This window comes from Urocitellus parryii, unplaced genomic scaffold (assembly GCF_045843805.1).
Source record: "Urocitellus parryii isolate mUroPar1 unplaced genomic scaffold, mUroPar1.hap1 Scaffold_298, whole genome shotgun sequence".
Taxonomy (NCBI): Eukaryota; Metazoa; Chordata; class Mammalia; order Rodentia; family Sciuridae; genus Urocitellus; species Urocitellus parryii.
The window spans coordinates 185,073-207,912 of record NW_027552776.1 but is presented as its reverse complement, the minus strand read 5'-3'; the positions used below and the strand labels follow the sequence as shown (position 1 = coordinate 207,912).

At 41.9% G+C, this 22,840-nt stretch overlaps 1 protein-coding gene across 1 annotated transcript; it reads left to right on the top strand.

The window, feature by feature from the left end:
* The first annotated feature begins 6,274 nt into the window (after positions 1-6,274).
* On the top strand, positions 6,275-7,210 carry LOC144251924 (vomeronasal type-1 receptor 94-like). Its single transcript, XM_077794565.1, has one exon. It carries the CDS (start codon positions 6,275-6,277, stop codon positions 7,208-7,210), a length of 936 nt encoding a protein of 311 aa, XP_077650691.1.
* Positions 7,211-22,840: the final 15,630 nt, after the last annotated feature.

The following is a 22,840-nucleotide window of genomic DNA, read 5'->3' as shown; positions in this document are numbered from 1 at the left end:
AACTTAAAAAAAATGTTAAAAAATGAATTACATAAGAAACTAACAAGCATTTTGATTGTTCCTTCCAGAGGAAGAATGAGCCTTTTTCCTGTCTCCATTGATGAGGATGAACCTGAGGGATGATCACTCAGGTTCCCAACAGAGTGGAGTCCAGCACTGACTGCCTCACCTGCAAGTAGGTGCCACCTGCCTGCTGCTCCCTCAAGCCCAGCCTCCACATCTGCCTCTATTTTTTCTGTTGTGTTTCAAGAGCATTTTTCTGTGATGCAGTGTGAATTCTGGAATTTTCTGTTTGAAAATCACGGAGTACGTGAGCAGGAATGTCAGGAAACCAGGTGGTCCATGTGAAAATGGAGTCACAGGGAGAGGATCTACAGAGCCTCAGGTGGATCTATGAACTTCTCCCCCCCAGAATCCAGGCATCACAACATGTGGAAAGGATATCAGTTAATTTTAACTTTGAATCCAAGTAAGAAAACTTGGAGTTCTATACAAGATTGGGATGCACTTTTTTGACAAGAAAACTCATAGGAAATTTTGAGCACCTCTCCCCAGATGGTTGTTATCCAGAATAGAATCAAATCAAGGGGACAAGCAAAATGTTCCACTGGGGACTCTATAGTTCTGTGCTCCCCAGTGGGATCTTATCACCTTAGTAGAGACTCTAAAATTGCAGGCTGCAGAGAGATGAGCTCACAGCACCCTTTCCTTATAACCATGCAGGTTTTTCTCAGGAGCACCAAGTGCCCAGAATCCGTCCAGGTAAGTGCTTCTCCGTTCCACAGAGATAATGAGTGAGTACCTGGGGCCTGTATGTGGAGGTTGCAAGGGGCAAACTGGGTCTAGAAGTGAGGTTTTTGGTAGCTTGAGACAGCCAGCTCTCACCCCTATATTTAAGAAGACTAAGGTGCTGTGTGAAATGTGAGGAAGGAGATCTTCCTAGGTTGCGTCATCCTTTGAGACACAGAAATTTAGGGGCTATTTTCAATAGGAATTGCCATTATCTCAGGTTTCTACTTAATTTTTTTTCTAGAAACTACAGCAGTGCTCATGTTATATATGCATTTCCCTTTTTGATATGCTATTTACTCCTAAACCAATAATCAGGGATGTAATAAGTTGCCTGTCTGCTTTGTACTACATATACCAAGGTTTTCTTCTCTCACCTTCCTGAACAAACAGAATATTACTGCTCTGTGACTACTAGACTCTAAGGAATTAAAAACCATAATTTTATGTGGCCCAGAAGGTAATGAGGGCAACCTCACATTGCCACAGACATCTATTGAACTTTCCCATACAATCTTTCTTGTCCTACATTTAATAACACAATTTAGAAGTGAATGGTGCCACTCCATACTGTGTGCTCTGCCCATGAGCGAATTTCAAGTGAGAGGACAGTGGTCCTGTGTCACCATCCCAGAAAAAGACCAGTGAATCCAATGGTGGTGTCCTTCTCCTTCCCCAATGACAAGGTAACATTATTAGCCATAGCTAGGTAAGAATAATATTTGTGTCCATTAATCTTTATTATTTTCATTATTCAATTAAAAATTCTGTTTGCCCTTTCTGTAGTAATGAAAGTGTTACAAAGGCCTTTGAGTATATATGCCACATTTTTTTTTTTTATCCATTCATCCACTGAAGGGCATCTAGGTTGGCTCCACAGTTTAGCTATTGTGAAATGTGCTGCTATAAACATTGGTGTGGCTGTGTCCCTGTAGTGTGCTGTTTTTAATTCCTTTGGCTATAAACTGAGGAGAGGAATATCTGGGTGAAATGGTGGTTCCATTCCCAGATTTCCAAGGAATCTCCATACTGCTTTCCAGATTGGCTGCACCAATTTGCAGTCCCACCAGCAGTGTATGAGTGTGCCTTTCACCCACATCCTAAACTCATTCTGTCCTGGTTTGTATTTTCAGGTCGTATTTCATGCAAATGCACTTCCAGAAAAAAAATGAATCTATCTGCTTTTCTTCTTCCTAAAGCAAACTGGACTTGCCTCACATCATCAGGGGAACAGATCCTCCTGCAGGTAAGTTTGGGTTTCCCAGTGATGACAGCTTAGGGTCTGTGATGAATCTAGTCTGCTGTTTCCTATTTGTTAGAAGACTAATTTTTCTTTTAATGATTCTGAATACAGAATTTAAAATATTCTTTGGGTCTGTCTGTAAGTGTGAAAACTGAGCTGTACTTAAATCCTTCCAATTTACAGAAACAATGGATTATTTTCAGCCTTATTTTCCGCAAATAGCTGCCATTGATTAACCCGAATATTCTCCAGGATTTTCTCCTTCTGGATCCTGTAGCTTATATATGTCACAGTGGCTCTTCACCCAGCAGGGCACCTGGCTGTGGGTGGCTGTGCCCTCCCTGATGGGCAAGCTGTTTCTCCCTAGTGCTCTTCAGAGTTTTCCAGCTAAATCTCTGCCACAGAGAAGAACTTCCTGCACAATGTTTCCTGAGATCCTAACCCACTTAAAGCAGGATGAGTCCCCCTCCCAGATTTCACTTGTCCATCTTACTTTAGCGATGGGAATCATGGTGAAGTTGAACTAGGTGGCAACCGTGAATCAAAGTGTGCTCCCTTGCTGCTGCTGGTATTATTATTTTATTTTGGTATCTGGGATGAAGCCCAGTGGAGTGCTTGACTCTTGAACCACAACCCCAGCACTTTTAATATTTTATTTAGATACAGGGTCTCCCTAAGGTGCTTAGGGCCTCTTTAAGTTGCTGAGGCTGGCCTCAAACTTGTGATCCTTCTGTCTCAGTCTCCCAAACTTCTGGGATTACAGGTGTGCACCACTGCACCTGGGCCACGTTTCTTCCCCTGTGACTTATGTCCCTCTCCATGAAAGGTGCAGTCTTTCTAATGTAGTTTGGTTTGAACAGCGTGTTAACTGAATACCATCACATTGCTAATAGCCACAGGTTAGGAGGCCCCTTGATTACCCTGCAGGGAAGCAGAAAGTTTCATCCTGGTACTGAGCCTCTGGGCTCTTCTGTGCTAGACAGGTGTGAGTGGCAGGTGTGATGGCTGGGAGAGGACATGCTGGACAATTTCTTTTAGCTCATTTTTATAAAGGGTTCTTATTCACCAGAACTCATACTAATGTCACTGAGCTGTTAACACAGATGTAGCTACTTACTTTTTAAAGTCACTTACATATTGTATGATATTTAAGTGAATCATTTTTCTGTATTGGATGTATGATTTGCTGTTACATTATGATGTGATCTGAAATTTAGATAAAGGTTGGGCACGGGAATCCCAGGGTCCTGGAGGCTGAGGCAGCAGGATTGTGAATTTAAAGCTAACCTCAGGATATTAGCAAGGCCCTCGGCAACTTAGTAAGACTCTGTCTCAAAATAAAAAAGAGGATGTGGCTCAGGCTGTGTATCAGTGGTTGAGGAGTCCTGGGTTCAATTGCTGATAGGAAAAATAAACTCTTTGTTCACAACTGGATAGATTCATATATAAAAAATTGCTCCTGGGTCTACACCATTTCTGTTGTTGAAAGTGTTTGCTCACTCTCCTTCATGCTCTGGAGAAAGGAGACTCGTTTTTCATTCTGCTACTGTGCAGTTTTGCCTTCAGACAAATAAGATTTTCTGGTCATTTTAAAGCAACAATGAACTGAGGTCTTAATTTCAAAATATTTTTGAAAATTCCTGACTTCTTCCTACTTTTCCCAAAACTTTCCTGTTTGCATGACTACATTTTTTGAAGTAAGATTGAAAATCTTGTCCTTGAATGCTCCAATTTGAGGTGATTTAAACTTGTTACCAAAAGGGTTTTATGATGCTGTGTGCTAGCCTTGCACATGTTTTAACATGAATTAAACACAACGGAAGCAAAGTCGCCATTTCACACAAATGTCCCTCTCTATAAAAGAGAACACAATTTTAGAACTAAAATTTTAAATTTTTATTTAAAAATGTTCTACATAAATGATTATAGTTAAAAATAGATGTTTAAGTTATTCTTTAAAGCTTCATATATTTAAACTACATGAAACAGTTGTGATAAGAACAGATATATGCAATTTTATGTATAACGATGGAAGGGAATAACATCTGTGCCTGTGATCATGTGTGCCTTGTGGAAGATCTTCCTAGTGTCATTTCTGGGCTTGTCATGGTAGCAATCCTGAATATACTGAATAAAAAGTGGAAGAATAACATTGTATTTTTCCTGATCACCACATCTGGGAAATAAAGAACTTTTTCCCTAATGGTATAGAGAATTTCCCTTTTAGACAAACACTGCACGTTCTTACTCATGTATGAAACCTAAAAAGCATTGCACACACTCTCCAAGAAATGTTGTTCCAGTAGATCATTCAACAAATTCTCCAACATAAATTTTAGTCTTGGGCATTTGATTCCAGAAAAATGTCACTTTGAACTTGTAATAGAGATAACATCTTAGAGCTCATCTTTCAGGAGTGGGCTGGACACGTGTCCTTTAATTAAAACCTTGAAACACCAACTCTTTTTTAAAACAGCACCAAGTCTGTTTTAAATGTAGTTCTATTTACTACTCTGATTGTAATGTCTTTAAAGGAAAAAAAAATAACTATGCTCTTGGTAATTTTTCCAGAATATTCTAACATAATCTAGTTATTCTGGCTGGAGGATGAACAAAAATGTGACATGTGTAGCCACCTCAGAGGATTCCAAGGACTGACATAAAATTTTGAGTCCTAACAACAGGATTGTGCAAATATTCTACTATGTTGGTTTTTCTATTTTTTTAACTGGAGTTTGAACACAGGAGCAATTAACCACTGAGTCACATCTCCACCTATTTTCATATTGTATTTAGACACAGGGTCTTGCTGAGTTGCTCAAAGCCTGTGTAAGTGTCTGAGGCTGGCTTTGAACTCACATCCTCCGTGCTCAGGCTCCTGACCTGCTGGGATTACAGGTGTGCGCTCTCACACCCTGCGGTAATTTCTTTCTTGTCTTTCTTTCAGGAAGGGACACAGCTGATCTGTTATTAAAGGAAGTGCATTGATTCTCCCAAGTCTTGTGAATGAAGTACTGTATGATAATAAGATTAGAAGCCAACATTTCTGGAGAGCTCATTATGTGCCACAAACACTTCCAAAGTTTGTAGGCACACTATACTTTTTCCCAAATAGTCTCTGCAGGATCCACATAACAGGACGCTTTATGTGGACAGCTGAGATGACTGGACCTCAGCATCCCAGGGTGCTTAAGAAGAAGTTGTGGTAAATGGCAGCTCCGACTCGAAACTTCAATCAGTCCGACATCAGAGTTCACACCAACATTGTTTATATATTACAAAAATTTGGTATGGTGGGAAATAAGCCAGAGTTAACATATTGCTGACCTGAAGTAACTCCGTGCAGGTCTAGTCTGTGCACACTCATGTTTGGGAGGGTCTCACTTCCAGTTTCTTGCAATCAACCCCTGCAATTTGGCCCAGTTTGTAGACCTCCTAATATGCACCTGACAGACAAGATCACAAAAAGGCAAATCAAGTAAGCTCCTGTCTTGCCCCAGACAACCTCAGACATGAGGAAATAGGAAGGAAATATATTCTAAGATAGATGGCACTTCTTTTGAGCCATGACGTGGCCCCATTTAAAAAAAAATCCCTGGCACTTTTTATTTTTAATTTTGAGACAACAGGGTCTCAGGAAGTTGCTTAGGTCCTTGCTAACTTGGTGACATCATCATTGAACTTGCCATTGTCCCATCTCAGCCTCCCGAGCCACTGGGATTACATGAGTGCACCACGGCACCTGGATGGCAATTCTTAGTGTACAAGAAAACTGAAATATCAATATGTATGCCATTGTGGAGGTCCCAGTGAGATTGAAAGGTATGGAGATAAGGCGGTGCATGGAGATGCATTCTCTAGGGTGTGAATAGAACATAGTTGTTTTTTTTTTTTTTAATTTTGTGCTGAGGGCTGCCTGGTGGGTAAGTGCACCAGCACCAAGTTACAACTTGATTCTGTATTTTGAAACAGGGTCTCACTAATACGCCCAGACTGGCTTTACTCTTGTGATCCTCCTGCCTCAGCATCTGGGGTCACTGGGATTTCAGGCAGACACCACTGTGCTCGGCACCAGAACTGAATTTTCATGTGGAATAAAAATACAGTTGGATGAATCTTCTGTTTTTCTTAATGGAAGTGGTGTTCATTTGAGATTAATGAAGGAGGTCAGATTTGCAAAAAAAAAAAAAAAGACATTTTTGTGAGTTACTGTGGTCACCATATTTTTCTTTCCCTTGTAAGATGAACAAAGCCAACAGACTATACAGTAATATTCACATAAGAAACACCGTGTACACCGTGACTGGCGTTGGGGTCATAGCCAACACTCTTCTTCTCCTCGTTCACATCTCCTTGCACATTACTGGGCACAGACCTAAGCCCACTGACCTGCCCATTGGTCTCCTGGCCCTGATCCACCTGGCAATTCTGCTCATCAATGGCTTAATAGCTTCGGACATTTTTATACCTCAGGGGGGAAGGTGGGATGACCTTACGTGTAAATTGCTCATCTACCTGTACAGGTTGATGAGGGGCTTCTCCATCTGTGCCACCTGCCTGCTGAGTGTCCTCCAAGCCATAACCCTCAGCCCCAGGAGCTCCTGCTTGGCAAGGTTCAAACATAAATCCTCTCTTCACAACCTGTGTTTCCTTCTCTTCCTGTGGGTCATCTACTCATCCTTCAGTAGTCATCTCTTCATCTCCATTGCTGCTACCCCCAATTGGACCTCAGACAACTTTATGTACATCACAGAATCCTGCTCCTTCATTCCCATGACCTTCTTCCTCAGGCACAGCTTGTCCACCCTGCTGACCTTCAGGGAAGTCTCTTTTATAGGAATCATGGCCTTCTCCAATGGGTACATGGTGGCTCTCCTGTGCAGGCACAAGAGGCAGTCCCAACATCTCCACAGCAGCAGCCTGTCTCCAGTGTCATCCCCAGAACTGAGGGCCACCCAGACAATCCTGCTGCTCATGAGTTGCTTCGTGGTCATGTCCATCTTGGACAGCATAGTCTCCTATGCTAGAATCACACTGAAAGATGATCCAATATTTTACTGTATCCAGATCCTCGTGTCCCATAGCTATGCCTCGTTCAGCCCTTTGGTGTTTATTTGTACTGAAAAACGTATAATTGTTATTTTCAGATACATGTGGGAGAAGACTGTAAACATTTGAGTAGGCAGTGGTGAATAAGTTCTGTTAAGGCAAGAAATTGCGCTGAATTTGGAGTGATTTATCATGACAGAGTGTTTTGAGTCTTTGGTTTAAATGCAATGCAAAGTCTCGCTCCCTCTGTTAAACTATCCACTTGTACATGCAGGGATGACAATTACATCAATGAAAGCCAAACCATGTGCCTCTCTGAGATATTTTGGCAATGTCATGTTTCTCACTGGATCCTTAATAGGGGCCTGTGAGTTGGATGTCACTTGTCATAACCTGGGTTATTCCAAACTCTTTTTAGATACACAACAGTTCCAATGGTTTTCAAATATTGCATCGTCTCCATTATCTGTATTTTTCCTAACTACATTTGTAAACATATTCTACCACAAAATATCACATGATCCAGCACACAAACAATACACATTCAAAGGCACACACACACACACACACACACACATTTTACATGCAGGGAATCAAATAGTCATTTCCACATCACTGCTCCTAAAACCATGCTTTAAATATTTGAACTTAAAAACAACTCAACACCTACAACCATAAGAATATGTAAACAATACGCAATGACCTTAAAATGGAAAATATTCTGGAACACGGGCTGCATAGCTGAGTCCTAAAGTTACTATACTCAGTGAAGCCGGTTTAGTCGCAAAAGAACAAACATTGTATAAATGTACTTAAAAAAGGTGGGAGTTGGAGTGGGCAGAGTGACAGAGCAGGAACACAAAAGCATCCCAGAGACCAAGAGAGGGGGCAGTGGGGCACTATCCCTTGGTATGTGGAGAACCTCTATTCAGTTAGGAAGTGAATGCTGTCATGGGTGGTGGTGACTGTTGTGCAATAATCTGAATAGATTCCAGGCCACTTTACTGAATGCTGAAAAGTGGTCAGAATGCTTATGTTATATACATTTTATCCTCATAAAAGTATTTTAATTATCAACTCAGTTGTGGAAAACATTCTTTCTGAAACTATAAAGTAAGGGATAAGACTCTAAACGTGCCACAGGGTTATTTGATGAGCTTTGAAACATCTGAGCTGATTTGTCCCAGGGATGTGAAGATTGGTTTTGAGAAGCTCACTTCTGATCTAAGCCTCTCCCAGGAGAGGTGTTCTCCATGCAGATGCTGTTACAAGCCACTCTGGGTCTCTCAGCCTTCCAAAGATGTTCAGCATCACAGTGGGTAGCTCCCATATTGAGGCTTTCTGGGTGAGAGGTGCATGCAGTAAGAACACCAGGTTTAGACAGTAAGTCACATGTGGGAGTTTACCAATCATGACAGCAGTGCTGTGAAAATTATGAACTTGTCATATATTCTATTTAATTAGAAAAATTAGCAAAATATAAAATACTCTCAAATAGAATGTCTTTATAAAAAAATGTAAGTAGTAAAGGAAGCAAAGAATATGAGTCTAAACATTTTAAAAATCAGAAAAGGAACATAGAAAAGAGGAGAAAGGGGTCCAAAGGATTACAGGACAGAACAAAGTGGCTGTTTAAGTTATCATGAATAGGTGTTAAGTTTGAATCAATTAAACTCCTCAATCAAATGATATTGGGCAGCTGAGATCACAATGACTGCAACACAATCTTAAGATTGCACATCAAGGTGTAGCTGTAAACCAGGACAAAAGGATCCAAGAGACATGTAGAACACCCCACCAAGGGCAGAAAACACTACTCTGATGTGCTGAGATCAGCGTTCACAAGAGGACACACACCAGGTCACAAACAAGCCTCCTCAATCTTAAGGACACTGATATCCCGTCAAGTATATCAACAAGCACCATAGGGTGAATATAAATTAAAGACTTAAAACTGTCCATCCCAACTATGTGAAGATAAAACAACACCTTTTAACCAGTCACACATGGAGAACTCACAAGTGGAATAAGAAATTTCCTTGAGAAAAATGAGGATCAAAGTACCACCTACTATAACTTGGGGCGTGCATCAGGAGGATGTCGCAGAGACGTGAAGCAACACATCTCCATTCACAACAAGATTGAAAAAGAGAACCCTAGACACACACAACCTCAGAACCCTGAGCTTGGAAAGTGGAACAAAGCAACTATTGATGGAGGAGAGTGAACCAGTAACCCAAGACACCCCACCCCTCCAAAAAGGAGCCCAGAGACACAGAAATTCATGATGGAGGGATACACATTGAACAATTAGCACCAAACCATCTTGATTTCCTCCAAATTGAAAGCATCATCAATGGTGAAGATCTGGGGTTTATTCATGGGACACAGGTGGCTCAGTATATGCAGATCATCTATAGGGACACCCAATAGCATACAAATTCCAAGGAAGGAGAGACATTGTCTCAGGAGTGACATGTTCATATATGTATAAACACTAAAGATCCAACAGAATTCCTTTCAGGATTCTGACAGGCATTCAGCAGAACACAAAGGCAACATCCCAAGAATTCTTCTTTGTTTCAGAGAACAATCCCCACAATAAACCATTATAAAGAGCAAAATACGGAGGCATGAACTTGGCCAGGGAAAGAAAACACTTGTACCCAGAAAGTATAATGATGACATAAATTAAAGCAAACATGAATTAGAGGAACCATCCATCGTATTCATGATGCAAAGAGTCAATATCAAAATGTCCATACCATCAGAGTTATGTACAGATGCAATCCCTATCCAAATCTCAGGAGAATATTTTATAGAAATAGGAAACGAGGTAGCTAAAATCTACATGCGACCCTACCAGATCCTGAATAGGTATATCAACCCTGAAAAACAACAAAGCTGATGGAACCACACCCAATTTTTAAATATATTATGAAGCTAAATAATTAAAAGCGTGTGTTAGGGCTGGGGATGGAACTTGGAGATGTAGCACTTGCCTAGCATGCACAGGCCCTGGGGTTTCATCACCAACACTTGAAAACCACACATGCGTACAAAAGAAATAGAAAAGGAAGAATGAAAAAACACATTATGGTATTGTTACATAATAGTAAACCTATAAACTAGTGGAACAGAACGGGGTGCCTTGATAAACATCCTCATACAACGTCATGAAGACATCTTTCAAAGCACTGCCATATATAGCCAATGTAGTATAAATAGTCTTGTCAACAGATATTTGTATGCAAAAGAAAAATGATGGACCCTTTTCCTACAGCACACACAAAGATCAAGTCGAGATGTTTTGAAAACGTAGATGTGAGACCTGAATCTGTGCCAAAAGAAAACAGTTGGAAATCTTCATGACATTGGAAAAGAAAATGATTTTCTGGGATATCACACCCAAAGTACAGGCAACAAAGTCAGCAATATGATGACATGAAACTACAATAGTTCTGTACAGGAAGGTGAACAATCAGCTGTCAACAGACAACACACAGGATGAAGATTACATTTTCAGATCATATATCAGGAAAGAGGTTGATTTTCAACGTTTGGGGCTGGGGATATAGCTCAGTTGGTAAGTTGGTAGAGTGTTTGCCTTGTAAGCACAAGGCCCTGGGTTCAGTCCCCAGCACCCCAAAAATTTAACCTTTATTAAAACCTCAGAACTTAATAAAAAATAATAACTTCATTAAAAACAGCACGAGATATGAATAGATATCTCACCCAAGCAAAAACACGTATGTAGCCAAAGAGCAAAGAAAAGATGCTCAACATCCATCAATTCTCAAGGAAATGCCAATCAGAGGCACCAAGAGGTGAGGTCCTGTCACAGCAGTCAGGAAGGCGATGATGTGAAAGGAAAGGTCACCATGACTGTGGAAGGTGCCCCGTGCCTGGTTGGATGCCTGTCACGGCCCTCGAGAAATTCTGATAAACATCACCATTGTACTTGTGTTTTGTAAGCAAAGTCCAATAAAGAACAGGATCTGAGCAGAAGGGATGGATGGACACATATCTGCTGCCATTCTTTGCCACCCAGATCAAACATAGTGTCTTGGATTCTCCTGGGCATTTCTCATGCATTTGATGCTTCCCTTCAATCCACAGGTCTAGGTTCTCATCATTTATCATTTATCTGAATGCTAGACAACTTCTGTTTTGATTTATCTGGATCCTGGACATATTCTATTTGTGTATGCCCTGTGGATGAATACATCCAGGTTTCTGTATCTGTAAAATGTCATTTTCAATTCTATTCTTGAAAAATATTTGGTCTTCATGTATAACATTTGGAGGAAAAGAGTTGTTTATTTTTGTTTACACTTTTAAGATATGGAGGGGATGTGGGGGTAGAAAGATAGTAGAATGAAACTGACATTATTACTGTATGTATATATGTGATTGCATGGCCAATATGATTCTGCAACATGTACACTCAGAAAAAATGAGAAAAAAATGTATCCCATTTATGTAGGATATACCGAAGTGCATAAATGTTTTCTACTGTCATGTGTAACTAATTAAAAAAAATTTATTTTTTTAAAAATATGGTCTTGTTGTCTTCTGGGTTACAGGGTCTCTGAGAGCAACGTGCTTTCATTGTTATCCATGGCCTCTGATGAGCTGATTTTGGAGGGCATCATCTGCTTTTAAGACAACCTCCTGCTTTCTGGCAGTTTAAATGCAAAGTGCCATTGTCATTTGTGGTTTTTTGACCATATAATAATTCAAATAGAAATACTATGGATATAAGTGACTCTGTACTCTGTGTAATTTTTCCAAGTTTCAAAGACCTTGGAAGGAAGTTGGGTTCTATATCAAAACCTCAGCTTATGCAGGGTAACCCTGCATTACTGAAAAATATTTGCTAGGATTTTCTCACAAAGCATTTCTTGTCCAAAACTAATTTCACAAATTACAAGCTAATAGTCAGTCCTGTACTCAACCACTTAGGTCCATGACAGTGTGGTTGCAAGGATATTTAAAGAGAAAAGGTGGTGGTGGTTTCCCATTCCTGGTGACAAAATATCCAGGAATACAAGTTCCTAAAACTTGGGAAAATAATATTTTATGCCCATTAAACTCATATTTTTGGGATGTCAAGATTTTTGCTGGGGTTACAGGTGTGCACCACTATGAATGTCCCCCATTTCTTTACTTAAAAAAAAAACATTCTCTTTTCTCCCAGAACTGCTGGAGACTTATTCTAAAGTATTGGTAATGTCAATATTCTGAAACAGAAACTATGCTTACAACTTTTTCAAGTTTACAAGGAATTTTGTATAATTCTTAACCTGGTCTCAGCAAGAGGATTTCCATTCATTTTGACTATATTTTGATCTAGGATTCCTTCCATTTCTTTTTTTTTTTTTTTGGTCAATATTCTTTCATCAAGCTTGTAAAAAAAAAACTTAGTCCATTATTTTCCTACCTCTTACTCCCTGTTTTTTCTTTTAGTTTTGGATCTGTAATTATGCAAAGGTTTGAATGTTTATAGCTTATGCACATTTGTTATTAATTAATTATTTTTTGGGAGGGTACCAGGGATTGAACTCAGGAGCACTTGACCCAGCCCCACCCCAGTTATATTTTGTGTTTTATTTAGACACAGGGTCTCACTGAGTTGCTTAGGTCCTCACTCTTAGTGAGGCTGGCTTTGAACACATGATCCTCGTGCCTCAGCCTCCTGAACTGCTGAGATACATGAGTATGCCACTGTGCCTGGCTCATATTTATTTTATTTTTTTGTTCTCTTAAATTATACATGACAATAGCATCTACTTTGATATATTTATACAACCATGAAATAGGTCTTATTCTAATTAGGTCCCAGTCCTGTATTTGTACAAGATGTGGATATTTACTGTGGTGTATTCATATATGTGCAGAGCAAAGTCAGGTCAGGTTCATGTGACTGTCTTTCTTTTTTTCTGACCTTCATCCCTAAATTGTAGAAGACATCAGAAGAGGGCAAGACCTCCCACGTTCCTGGATAAGCAGAATTCATATTGTTAAAATACCATACTACTGAAAGCGCTCTACAGATCCAATGCAAGGATCTTTAATTCCTATTAAAGTCCCCATGATGTTCTTCATATAAATGTCCCATTCAGTTTCACGCCACAGACTCTAAGAGGGGATGAGGGATTGACAGCACATGTTCTATGGGTTAAGCACCTAAGGGACCTTCTAAGGCAGCTGTCTCCTACCAACATCTGGCTGAATTCTCCCAACACCACGAAGCAGAGATTAAGAGCCACATTTTACAAATGAAGAAACTGAAGCTGAGACATGAAAAAAGTCAAAACCCTGCAGGAGACACTCCTAAAAGAAACTCTCAGGCCTCACAGATTTCCTTTGGGCCTGAGGTTTGTAAAAAACCCAACAAGATTTTTAGGCATTTGCCCTATGACATTCTTAAAGATGTCTTGCAAAACGAAGGCTTTATAGAAGCAAGTGATTTATTATGTATATGTACATTACATGCCACAAATGTATACTTTAAATGTATACTTTCAAATGTATTTTTTTTAAAAGAGGTAAGCCAGGTGGGACCTTGCAAGCCTGTAATCTCAGCAGCCCAGAAAGCTGAGGCAGGAGAATTGCAAGTTCAAACCCAGTTTCACCAACTTAGGAAGACCCTGTCTCAAAATAATATACAGACAAATGGCTGGATATGTGGGTCAGTGGTTAAGGATTTGTGGGAACAATCCCCAATGCTCCCCACTTCCCAAAATGAAATAAAGAAAAAAAAAGTTGTCATCCACTATTATGATTTTGGATGCAATTTTATTTTATTGTATCTTCTCAGACAGCAAGAAATACACAGGCTCACACATTTGAATTGAAACTCTATTCTAGCAACCAGAGCACATTACTTGATCTTTATGTAGTTTAGTTCAGTAGAACACTAATGGAACTCATTGGGTGGGGATGCTTCTGATTGAATTCTATTTCATGGCTTATGAAAATTAGAACCCCCCAAAAAGAGAAGAAAATGTCCCCAACATTGGCAGGGATTCCAGAAGCCTCCCAGTAATGACAGTTATAGGGAGAAGTCATGGCTGAATTCAGACCCTCATCTCACTTGGGGATCTAATTGTGTATTTTGCTTTCTAAGAAGATGGACCCAAAACACTCTGGGCAGAGTGTAATATTCCTCTCTTTCCTGGCGGGAAAATTTATTCCATGCATCAACTTCACTTAGTTACACTAAAACTAGTTGCTGCTCTTAAGAGGAATCCTGAAGGCTTTCCAGGAACCAGGCTCATGAGCACAGAGCCCAAGGCTGTGGCTTCAGGGAGAGTTTACGCGCTGCTCTGCCGCCACCTCATGTCCAATGCTCAGCTCAGCACGTCTAACGGGGGAAATGACACTAAGCCCAGGGAGCACCAGGTGGGATAGGTTGACAGATGTCCTTGGAATTTTGGGGACTCATGGGGACGCAACTACAAAAGGCGGCGAGGGCCATCTCCTGAAGGAGGCCTTTATCTCAGGTAGGAGGGTCTCGGGGCAGCTGAGTGACACTGTGAGAGGTGACAGTGTGACAACTCAGCAGTGGAAACGTCCTCATGGAGGGTGTCAGGATATCAGGGACCTAAAGGAGCCCACGCCTGCTTGGCGCCTGCACAGCTCTGGTGCCACCTAGTGTCCGAGGCCTGCTCAGCGCCTGAACTCTAGGTCCAGACCAGGAACAGGAGGGGACTCCCAGGAGACACGGGGACTCCAGGCCAGGGGTCTTCACCTGTGTCCTCACTGTCCAGGGCGGAGCCTGCGACACGGAGTGTTGACTGTTTTATAGAGGACAAAACTGTCCACTGTCCGTCTCCACCACGTCGCCGTCACCCCTGTGCCCTCCCCACCCCATATCGTCCCTTAGAGACCCCAGGGCTGCGCTGGCCTCTGTCCAGCCTGAGAGGCGTGTCCTGCTCACAGCTGCAGCGAGTCCCCAAAGTCGCCCTGGCGGGGTCGATGCCACTCCTGTCCACGCTTCTCCCCCTGCCCAGGGCCAGGACGCACTGCCCAGGTCAGTGCGGGGGACCGCGGGGGCCAGGCTAGGACCAGTTTCTGTCCCAGAAACAAAGTCTCCAAGGCGACATCCCAGGACCCTCCCAGAGACCCCGGGACCACAACCCACCTGGACACACGGAGAGTCCCCCATGTCCGTGAGGAGGGACGAAGGAGGCTGCCCAGCAGGCCCTCAGCCTCCCTCCGCGGCCTCCCCTGTGAGGGGGGAACTGCGCCAGCGGAGCGGACTCTGGGGTCACATCTCGGGCCGCGGGAGCCCCAGGGCCCGCTGGGTCCAAGGCGACCTCTGATTTCTAGACACACTCGCCTCTCCTGTTCATTCACCATGTGCGCATGAGCCCGCCTCGCCCTCAGCTCCCCTGGAGGCTCCTTGTTCCCTGCCACGGGCTCTCCTGGGGACCCTGGGGCAGGCCGCGCCTCCCATGTGATTCTGCTGGCCCTGCCCCCTCTGCTCTTAGTGGTGGGGCTCCACTCTGCCCCGCTTGGCTCCGCCCCCAGCTGTTCCCACTAGTCTGGCTCCACTCAGACTTTCTAGCTCCGCCCCCAGCTCCACCCATTCACTGGGCTCCTCTTGCTCCACTATGCCCCACCTGATTCCCTAGGCCCCGCTCTGCCCCTCCTGCTGGGAGGCTCCACTCACTCTGCTCGGTTCTGCCCCCAGCTCTGCCCATTCGCTGGGCCCCGCGCCGCCCACTGCTCCTAAGGTTTGGCCTCCCAGGACCTTTCAGCCCAGCACTTCGCCTCTGCCCAGCTCCTTTGGCTAAACCTGACAGGTGGACAATAATGCTTCTCAATGACTTCTCAGTGACACTTCCACCCCAGAAGGAACTTGGAGAGGAGTCCCCTGCTCAAGGTCACCTGGTAGAGACGCGAGATGAGGCTGGTGGGAGCCTGCCTGTCTTCTGCTGCCAGTTTACATCCCCAAAGCAGGAGTGAAGCCTGCAGCTGTGGTCCCCCAGGTGCTTCCTGGGTGCACGTGAGGTTTCACAAAGGAAGCACCAGGGTCTAGACTCCTTATGGCATAACGGGACTCAGGTATGATCCTTGCTCTGTGATAGAAAATTTGGACAGAAGCTGGGCATGCTGGCCCTGACCGGTAACCTTGGTGGCAGGGGAGGTTCACGCAGGAGGATCACAAGTTCAAAGCCAGAGCTCAGCACTGTAGGGAGGTAATGTTGCAGGTAAATGGATGGCGTTGGAGAAGATAATGCTAAGTGTAGTCAGGCAATCCCAAAAATACAAGCCGAATGTTTTATCTGATATGAGGTAACTGACTCATAGTGGGGTAGGGAGGGGGAGCATGGGAGGAATAGATGCACTCTAGATAGGGTAGAGGGGTGGGAGGTGAAGGGACGGGGCAGGGGTTTAGCAAGGATGGTGGAATGTGGTGGACATCATTATCCAAAGTACATGTATGAAGACAGGAATTGGTGACTTTATACACAGAGTTATGGAAAATTGTACTCTATATGTGTAATGAGAATTGTAACACATTCCACTGTTATATATTTAAAAAATAAAAATCAGGTAAAAGTATTTTTAGTTGTCTATGGACCTTTTAAAAAATTATTTATATTCAGTGCTGAGAATTGAACCTAGTGCCTCACGCATGCTAGGGAAGTGCTCCACAACTGAGCCACAAACCCTGCCCCATAATTTTCTTTTTTTATTTTGACTGAGTAATATTCCATGGTGAATATATAACCACATTTTCTTTATCCATTCATCTGTTGGAGGGCAGTTCTGTTGGTTTCATAGCTTAGATGTTGTGAATTGAGCCGCTCTACACATGGATGTGGCTGCCTTAGTGTATTACAGTGGATTTTTTTTAAATATTTTTTAATTGTAGTTGGACACAATAACTTTATTTTTTATTTTTATGTGGTGCTGAGGATTGAACCCAGCACCTTGCATATGCTAGGTGAATGCTCTACTACTGAGCCACAACCCCAGGTCCCCATACTGTGTGGATTTTTACTCCTTTGTGTATATACTGAGGTGTGAGATAACTAATTCAAATGATGGTTCCATTCCTCGTTTTCTGAAGAATCTCCATAAAGCTCTCTATAGGAGTTGCAAAAATTTAAAAAACCCACCAGCAATGTATTAGTGAAAATTTCCCCCTGCATTCTTGCTAACATTGATAATTGCCATCCTCACTGGATTGCTGGACTATCCATGTAGTTTTAATGTACATTTCTCTAATTGCTAGAGATGTTGATTATCTTTCCATGTTTGCTGACCATTGGTATTTCTTATCCTGTGAAGTGCCTGTTCAGTTGCCTTGCCCATCTGTTTGGTGTCAAATAGATGAGTTCTTTGCATATCCTGGAGATGAATGTGTCTATCTGAGGGGCAGATGGCAAAGACATTCTCCCATCCTGTTGGCTCTCTCTTTACATTCTTGTTTTTTAAAAAAATATTTATTTTTAGTTGTACAAAACACCTTAATTTTGTTATTTATTTTTATGTGGTGCTGAGGATTGAACCCAGGGCTTCACATGTGCTAGATGAGTGCTCTACCACTGAGCCACAACCCCAGCCCAATATTCTTGATTGTTTCCCATTTATTTATTCTTGATTTTCCTTTTGCTCTTTAGGGATCTTGCTAATGGAGTCTGTTCCTATACCAACATGATACTGAGTTGGGCCTATATTTTCTTCCAGTGGACACAGGGTTTCTGGTCTAATACGTAGGTCCTTGGTCATTTTGAGTTGAGTTTTATGCAGGGTGAGGAGGCATAGATGTTAAATTTGATTGACTACATATGGATGGACAGTATTCCAAGCACCATATTTTTTTGAAGAGTTGATCCTGGAGAATTCCTTAACAATGAAAAGAAATTGGCTTATTTTTTTTGCTTCCTTTGCTATCATAATAATGGATATTTTGTTATTTTTATCAACCTGAAACAGAAGTGAAATCCTGGGGCTGAGCTTAAAAATCTTAGAAGACATATTACCCCAACCACATGGTCAATGTGAGAGTGGACCAAGGAAGATGGTCTCCCATTTTAGAGAGAGGACCCCCCCCCCAGAGCCACTTGGAATCCATGGGAGGAGCCAGGAACCACCCGTCCCAGAGTAAAAGTGTTATAATATATGACGTGGGTTTGACCTAACTTGAATATGGGATTTAAAAAAGGAGAGAATGCTTGTGGGCTACATGATTGAGAGCCTTTAGATCCCTCACACAGATGTGTCCAGGAAATTAAGAGAAAAGTTGTGAGTTCGATTCTCCCCAGGTTGCTCCTATCCACCAGAGACTAAAGTAAAAGTAAGAGTCGGGCGACATGTTCCCCTGGGGGAAGCCACGGTTCTGTGATCTCCAGTGGGATCTTGTCACCTTCTTGCAGAAGCTAAAATTAAAGCCCTACACAGAGGTGAGTTAAAGACGTCTTTTCCTTAAAACAGTGCAGGATCCACTAAGGTCCCCTGACTCCCCATGCGATCTGCCCAGGTAAGTGCCTTTCTCTTCCTGAGATGCAGCACCAGTGTGTGAGTGGGCTTCTGTGATTGTGATGAACAATCAGAATAACCAAATTATATGATAGGTTCTAACATAGCTTTAAGTTATGCATCCAGCTCTACACACTCAACAGCTTAGAGGACTGTTTAGAATTCAGAGGAAAGTTTTGTTCTTACTAGATTTTGCGCATTAATTTGGTGATTCATGAAAATTTGTTAATTTTTTAATAAGAAAAAAAATATTTTAAGTAAATCATTTTAGGTTTCTATCCATTTCTCAGACTACAGGGAGTTTGATTGGCTTCTCTGTTAGTTTTCAAAGTGCATAATAATAAGGGTCCTGGTTATTTTCTGCTTCAGCATTATGAATCCATATTCCTATTCTCCCAGGAAGAGATAAATGTTAACCCCAGAATTTTATTAAACACACTGGTTTTTCCTTCTCTTTTCTCAAAAACTCAATCCAAAATACTTTAAGCATTTTCTTCTAATACTGAGATAGTGAGAAATAATAGCATACACCAAAATATCTTTTAATTGATCAGAAGGAAATGATATGGTTTATTTTTTGCAAATATGATACTTATAAAGAAAGTTTATTCTCACGTTTTAGAGAAATAGCAAATAGCATTTTCTTATGCTGATGTATGTTGTCTCCATTTTGATCTCACAAAAATAAACCAATGGTGCTCTGGCTGCCATAAGGTTTTGAACTAGAGCAGGGACTAGGGGTGCCATTGCTTAATATCACAACCAAGGGACAGTAGTGACCACCCCTTCCTGGCTTCCAAAGGTCCCATGGTCTCCTCCCTCCAGGTCATCAAGGAGACAGGGGATGATAGTGGAGAGGTGATGGTGAACTTGATCTGTGCGATAACAACAAATGACATCTGCCCTTTCATGTATGGAATGCACATCAGGAAGTAGGGATGCAAATCACAGTATTTACAGGACGGTGTCAATGGGGCACCTGATAAAGCAGCTATGACCCCTCCCTCCCTCCAGTCCATGTCTCTCCACATCCAGGCCCTAGAAGCCCAAGGTGCTGTGGGTCTGCTTTCCTCACCACTGAGTGGGGTGCACTAACTTTGGGATTGTTCCCTAGTCTCTGGCCCCTGGGTGATGGCATGTATTTCTGTGTTGTCCACGACTTAGACAGGGGAAGAATGTGAAATATTTAAGTGATGGCTCCTTGGTCAGGGCAGGAAAGGACTAGATTCCCATTCTTGTTTGTTCTCCACTTAGGTTTCTCCTCTAATCTGCCCTCTTAGAATTTCCTTGTTCTTCCCCACTGGACCCTCCCTCACTGGGACCTGTCCCTGAACTTGTTTTCCAAAGTATTCTCTTTGGACTTAGGTCATCCTATTCAGAACCTCCAGTCTGAGGAGAGCTTGTTTCCACCAGGGTTTAAGTCATGACCTGGGGCTTGGCCCATCAGGGCTGCCAGGAGCTGCTGCAGCACCTCTCTCCCCAGAACTGAGGAGGGGGTCTTGGATCATCCTGGTGCTGGACAGACTTCTGTCTGCACCCTGATCACATGGTCGGACTAGTCCTGGCAGGTGTGAGTGGGGTGAGGCACAGCCAGGAGGGGACAGGCTCAGAGGATTTCTTTTAACTTGCTTTTATGAAATGTCCACATTTTCAGGTCGTTTTCTAACAAAACTGATAAATTAGCACAGAAGTAGCAACATTGCATTCTTTATAAAACATCTACCTGTGAACCATGGAGGGCCCTGATACACACATGTGTGACCTGCACAGTGTGCAGACGGCCAGCTGCTTCTCTGCCTGCTGTGTCCTGGTTCTGCAGGGAGATAATGCCTGTGGGGGACCTGTGAGAGCATCTGACTCTGCCACTTCCCATGATCAGCATTTTACTAAAATGATAAGGTTTTCCAGCTGTAACCAGGAAATTTCTTCTATAGCAAAAAGAGTAATTTTTCAGTTGTTTTCAGGCAATGCTCCCAAGAAAACCCAGTTCTCTACCTGTGTTTGCAAGTCCATGGGCCCTCCTGGCTCCAACCCTCCCTCCCATGACAATGCATGCAGGGTGGCCATCCACCCCTGGCAGGGATGAAACCAAAGTCCTGTGCCCTCCATTCACAGATACATCAGGTAGCCTGTTTCTCCTGTTTTTTCTTCCGATGCTCTCCATTTTATTTTCTAATCTGCATTTAACTGAATTGAAGAAAAACCTGTATTTCATAACATGATAGAAGGGAATCATCATTATTTCATTTTCTGTAATTTTTTAAAGGCCTCTTCAAGTGTTACATATCCAGTTTACATTGCTGTAGAGGTGTTTTGGGTCAAATTTTAGTGTACATCTTATAACTCACTTCAAGTGTGCACACAGGAATAGGCATCATCTATCCATAGCTACCTGTAGCACTGTACCTCCTAATAACCATCTGTCACTCTTCAAATGTGGAGAGTCCTAGACCATTTTATTATCATTTTTCTTTTGTTTTTCTTGAGCAGTACAAGGTAAGGAATCTTCTTTACCTGAATGTGTGAATGAAGAAAAAAACAAAACATTTCTTACTAAATGAATCATTTGGAAGAGATTACATTTTTCTAATGTCATGAATTATTTTCCACTATTTACAATGATACTTCTGCAAAGATTTCAAAGCAATCATTTAACTAGGCTAAAACATTTAAATTGTCTGGACTCCTGGTTGTTTTTTCTCACACTTCGTAACTGATGTTTTCAAATTATAATTTTCTAGGTAGATGTGGGAGTGATTGATAGTCTTACCCACTTGTTTTTTAGATGATAGAATGTGGGGATATGTTGATCACCTTATTGTAAATGTTACATGCTTCATAGCTATAAAGCAGAATTAAGATGGAAATAAAGAAAACACCTTCATTCTATAGGGAGCTATACCATGAGATTGTCACCATCAAATTTTCTATTACACTATTTTCTCTCTGTCCTCTGGAGAAATATCATTGCTTATGAAAAGAAGATAAGAAATCTTGTTCTCTTATGTAAACTCCATTATCAGAGTGAGTTTGGATTCCTTTCTTTTAATTAAAACACTAAAAGCTATGAACCCCCAAATACTTGGATTTTCCTGGTGTGTTGGTGCATTGCATGCCTGTTACCCCAGCAGCTTGGGAAGCTGATGGAGGAGATTTGCAGGTTCAAGGCCAGCCTCATCAACTTAGTGAGGCCCTGTCTCAAAATAAAAATAAGGGGCTGGGGTTGTGGCTCAGCGGTAGAGCGCTTGCCTAGCACGTGCAAGGTCCTCGTTTCTGTCCTTAGCACCACATAAAAATTAAAAAAATAAAGATATTGTGTCCAACTACAACTAAAAAATAAATCTTAAAAAAATAAAATAGTTAGGGATGTGGCTCAGTGGTTAAGCACCTTTGGGTTTAATTCCTGGTTAAAACACACACACACACACACACACACACACACACACACACACACACTTAAATCATGATTACTTTTCCCCATTTCTCCATATGCCAAAGAGTGGGCAGAAAAGAAATTTTGGAATTAAATTCTGCTAAAAATGGATGGTTCTGCCCACTGAGATATGTTTTTTTTTCTGGCATAATGAAATATATATAAAATAATATCAGTGGTTATGTAAACCTGGGTTCAATATCTGGTATCAAAAATATATATAAATTCAAGAAGTCTGCATTCAGAGCTAACATTCTTTATATTTTGTCTCTAAACTGTGATGAGCAATCCAGAACAGAGAACACTAAAAATATAGAACTGTATGGGGCTTCATCCAGCATCCACACTCTTTCCTGGAGAGATCTATGTGGACATTCCAGCCATCTGATCCACTTGAACTCACTTTGGGTGCTACCTACTGAGATTTTTTATCAGGTTGCTACGCATGCCAAGACAAACTAATCATGGCCCTACCAGTGGAGATAAACAGAAAAGATGTTATGCTTGCGTACTGAGAGTTTGCAAAGGGTGCATTAAAAAAGTGCCCACATCCTTTGAGGTGGGCTGACTTGGTGGTTGGGGAGGTTGAAGCTGGTAACCACTGTGATTGATGTGAATTTTATCTTTATTTGATCATCAGACATGGACTCTATATGTCTTTTCACTAGAAAAAAAAGAAAATGACCAAGAGCAGCACCCTTTCCATTTTTCTTGCTGTAAGAAATGTCTTTTATTCCCAAATTGTCCTTGGGATCACAGCCAACATCTTCCTCCTCCTCTTCCACATCCTCATGTTCCTTGTCCAGCACAGGACCAGGCCCATGAAC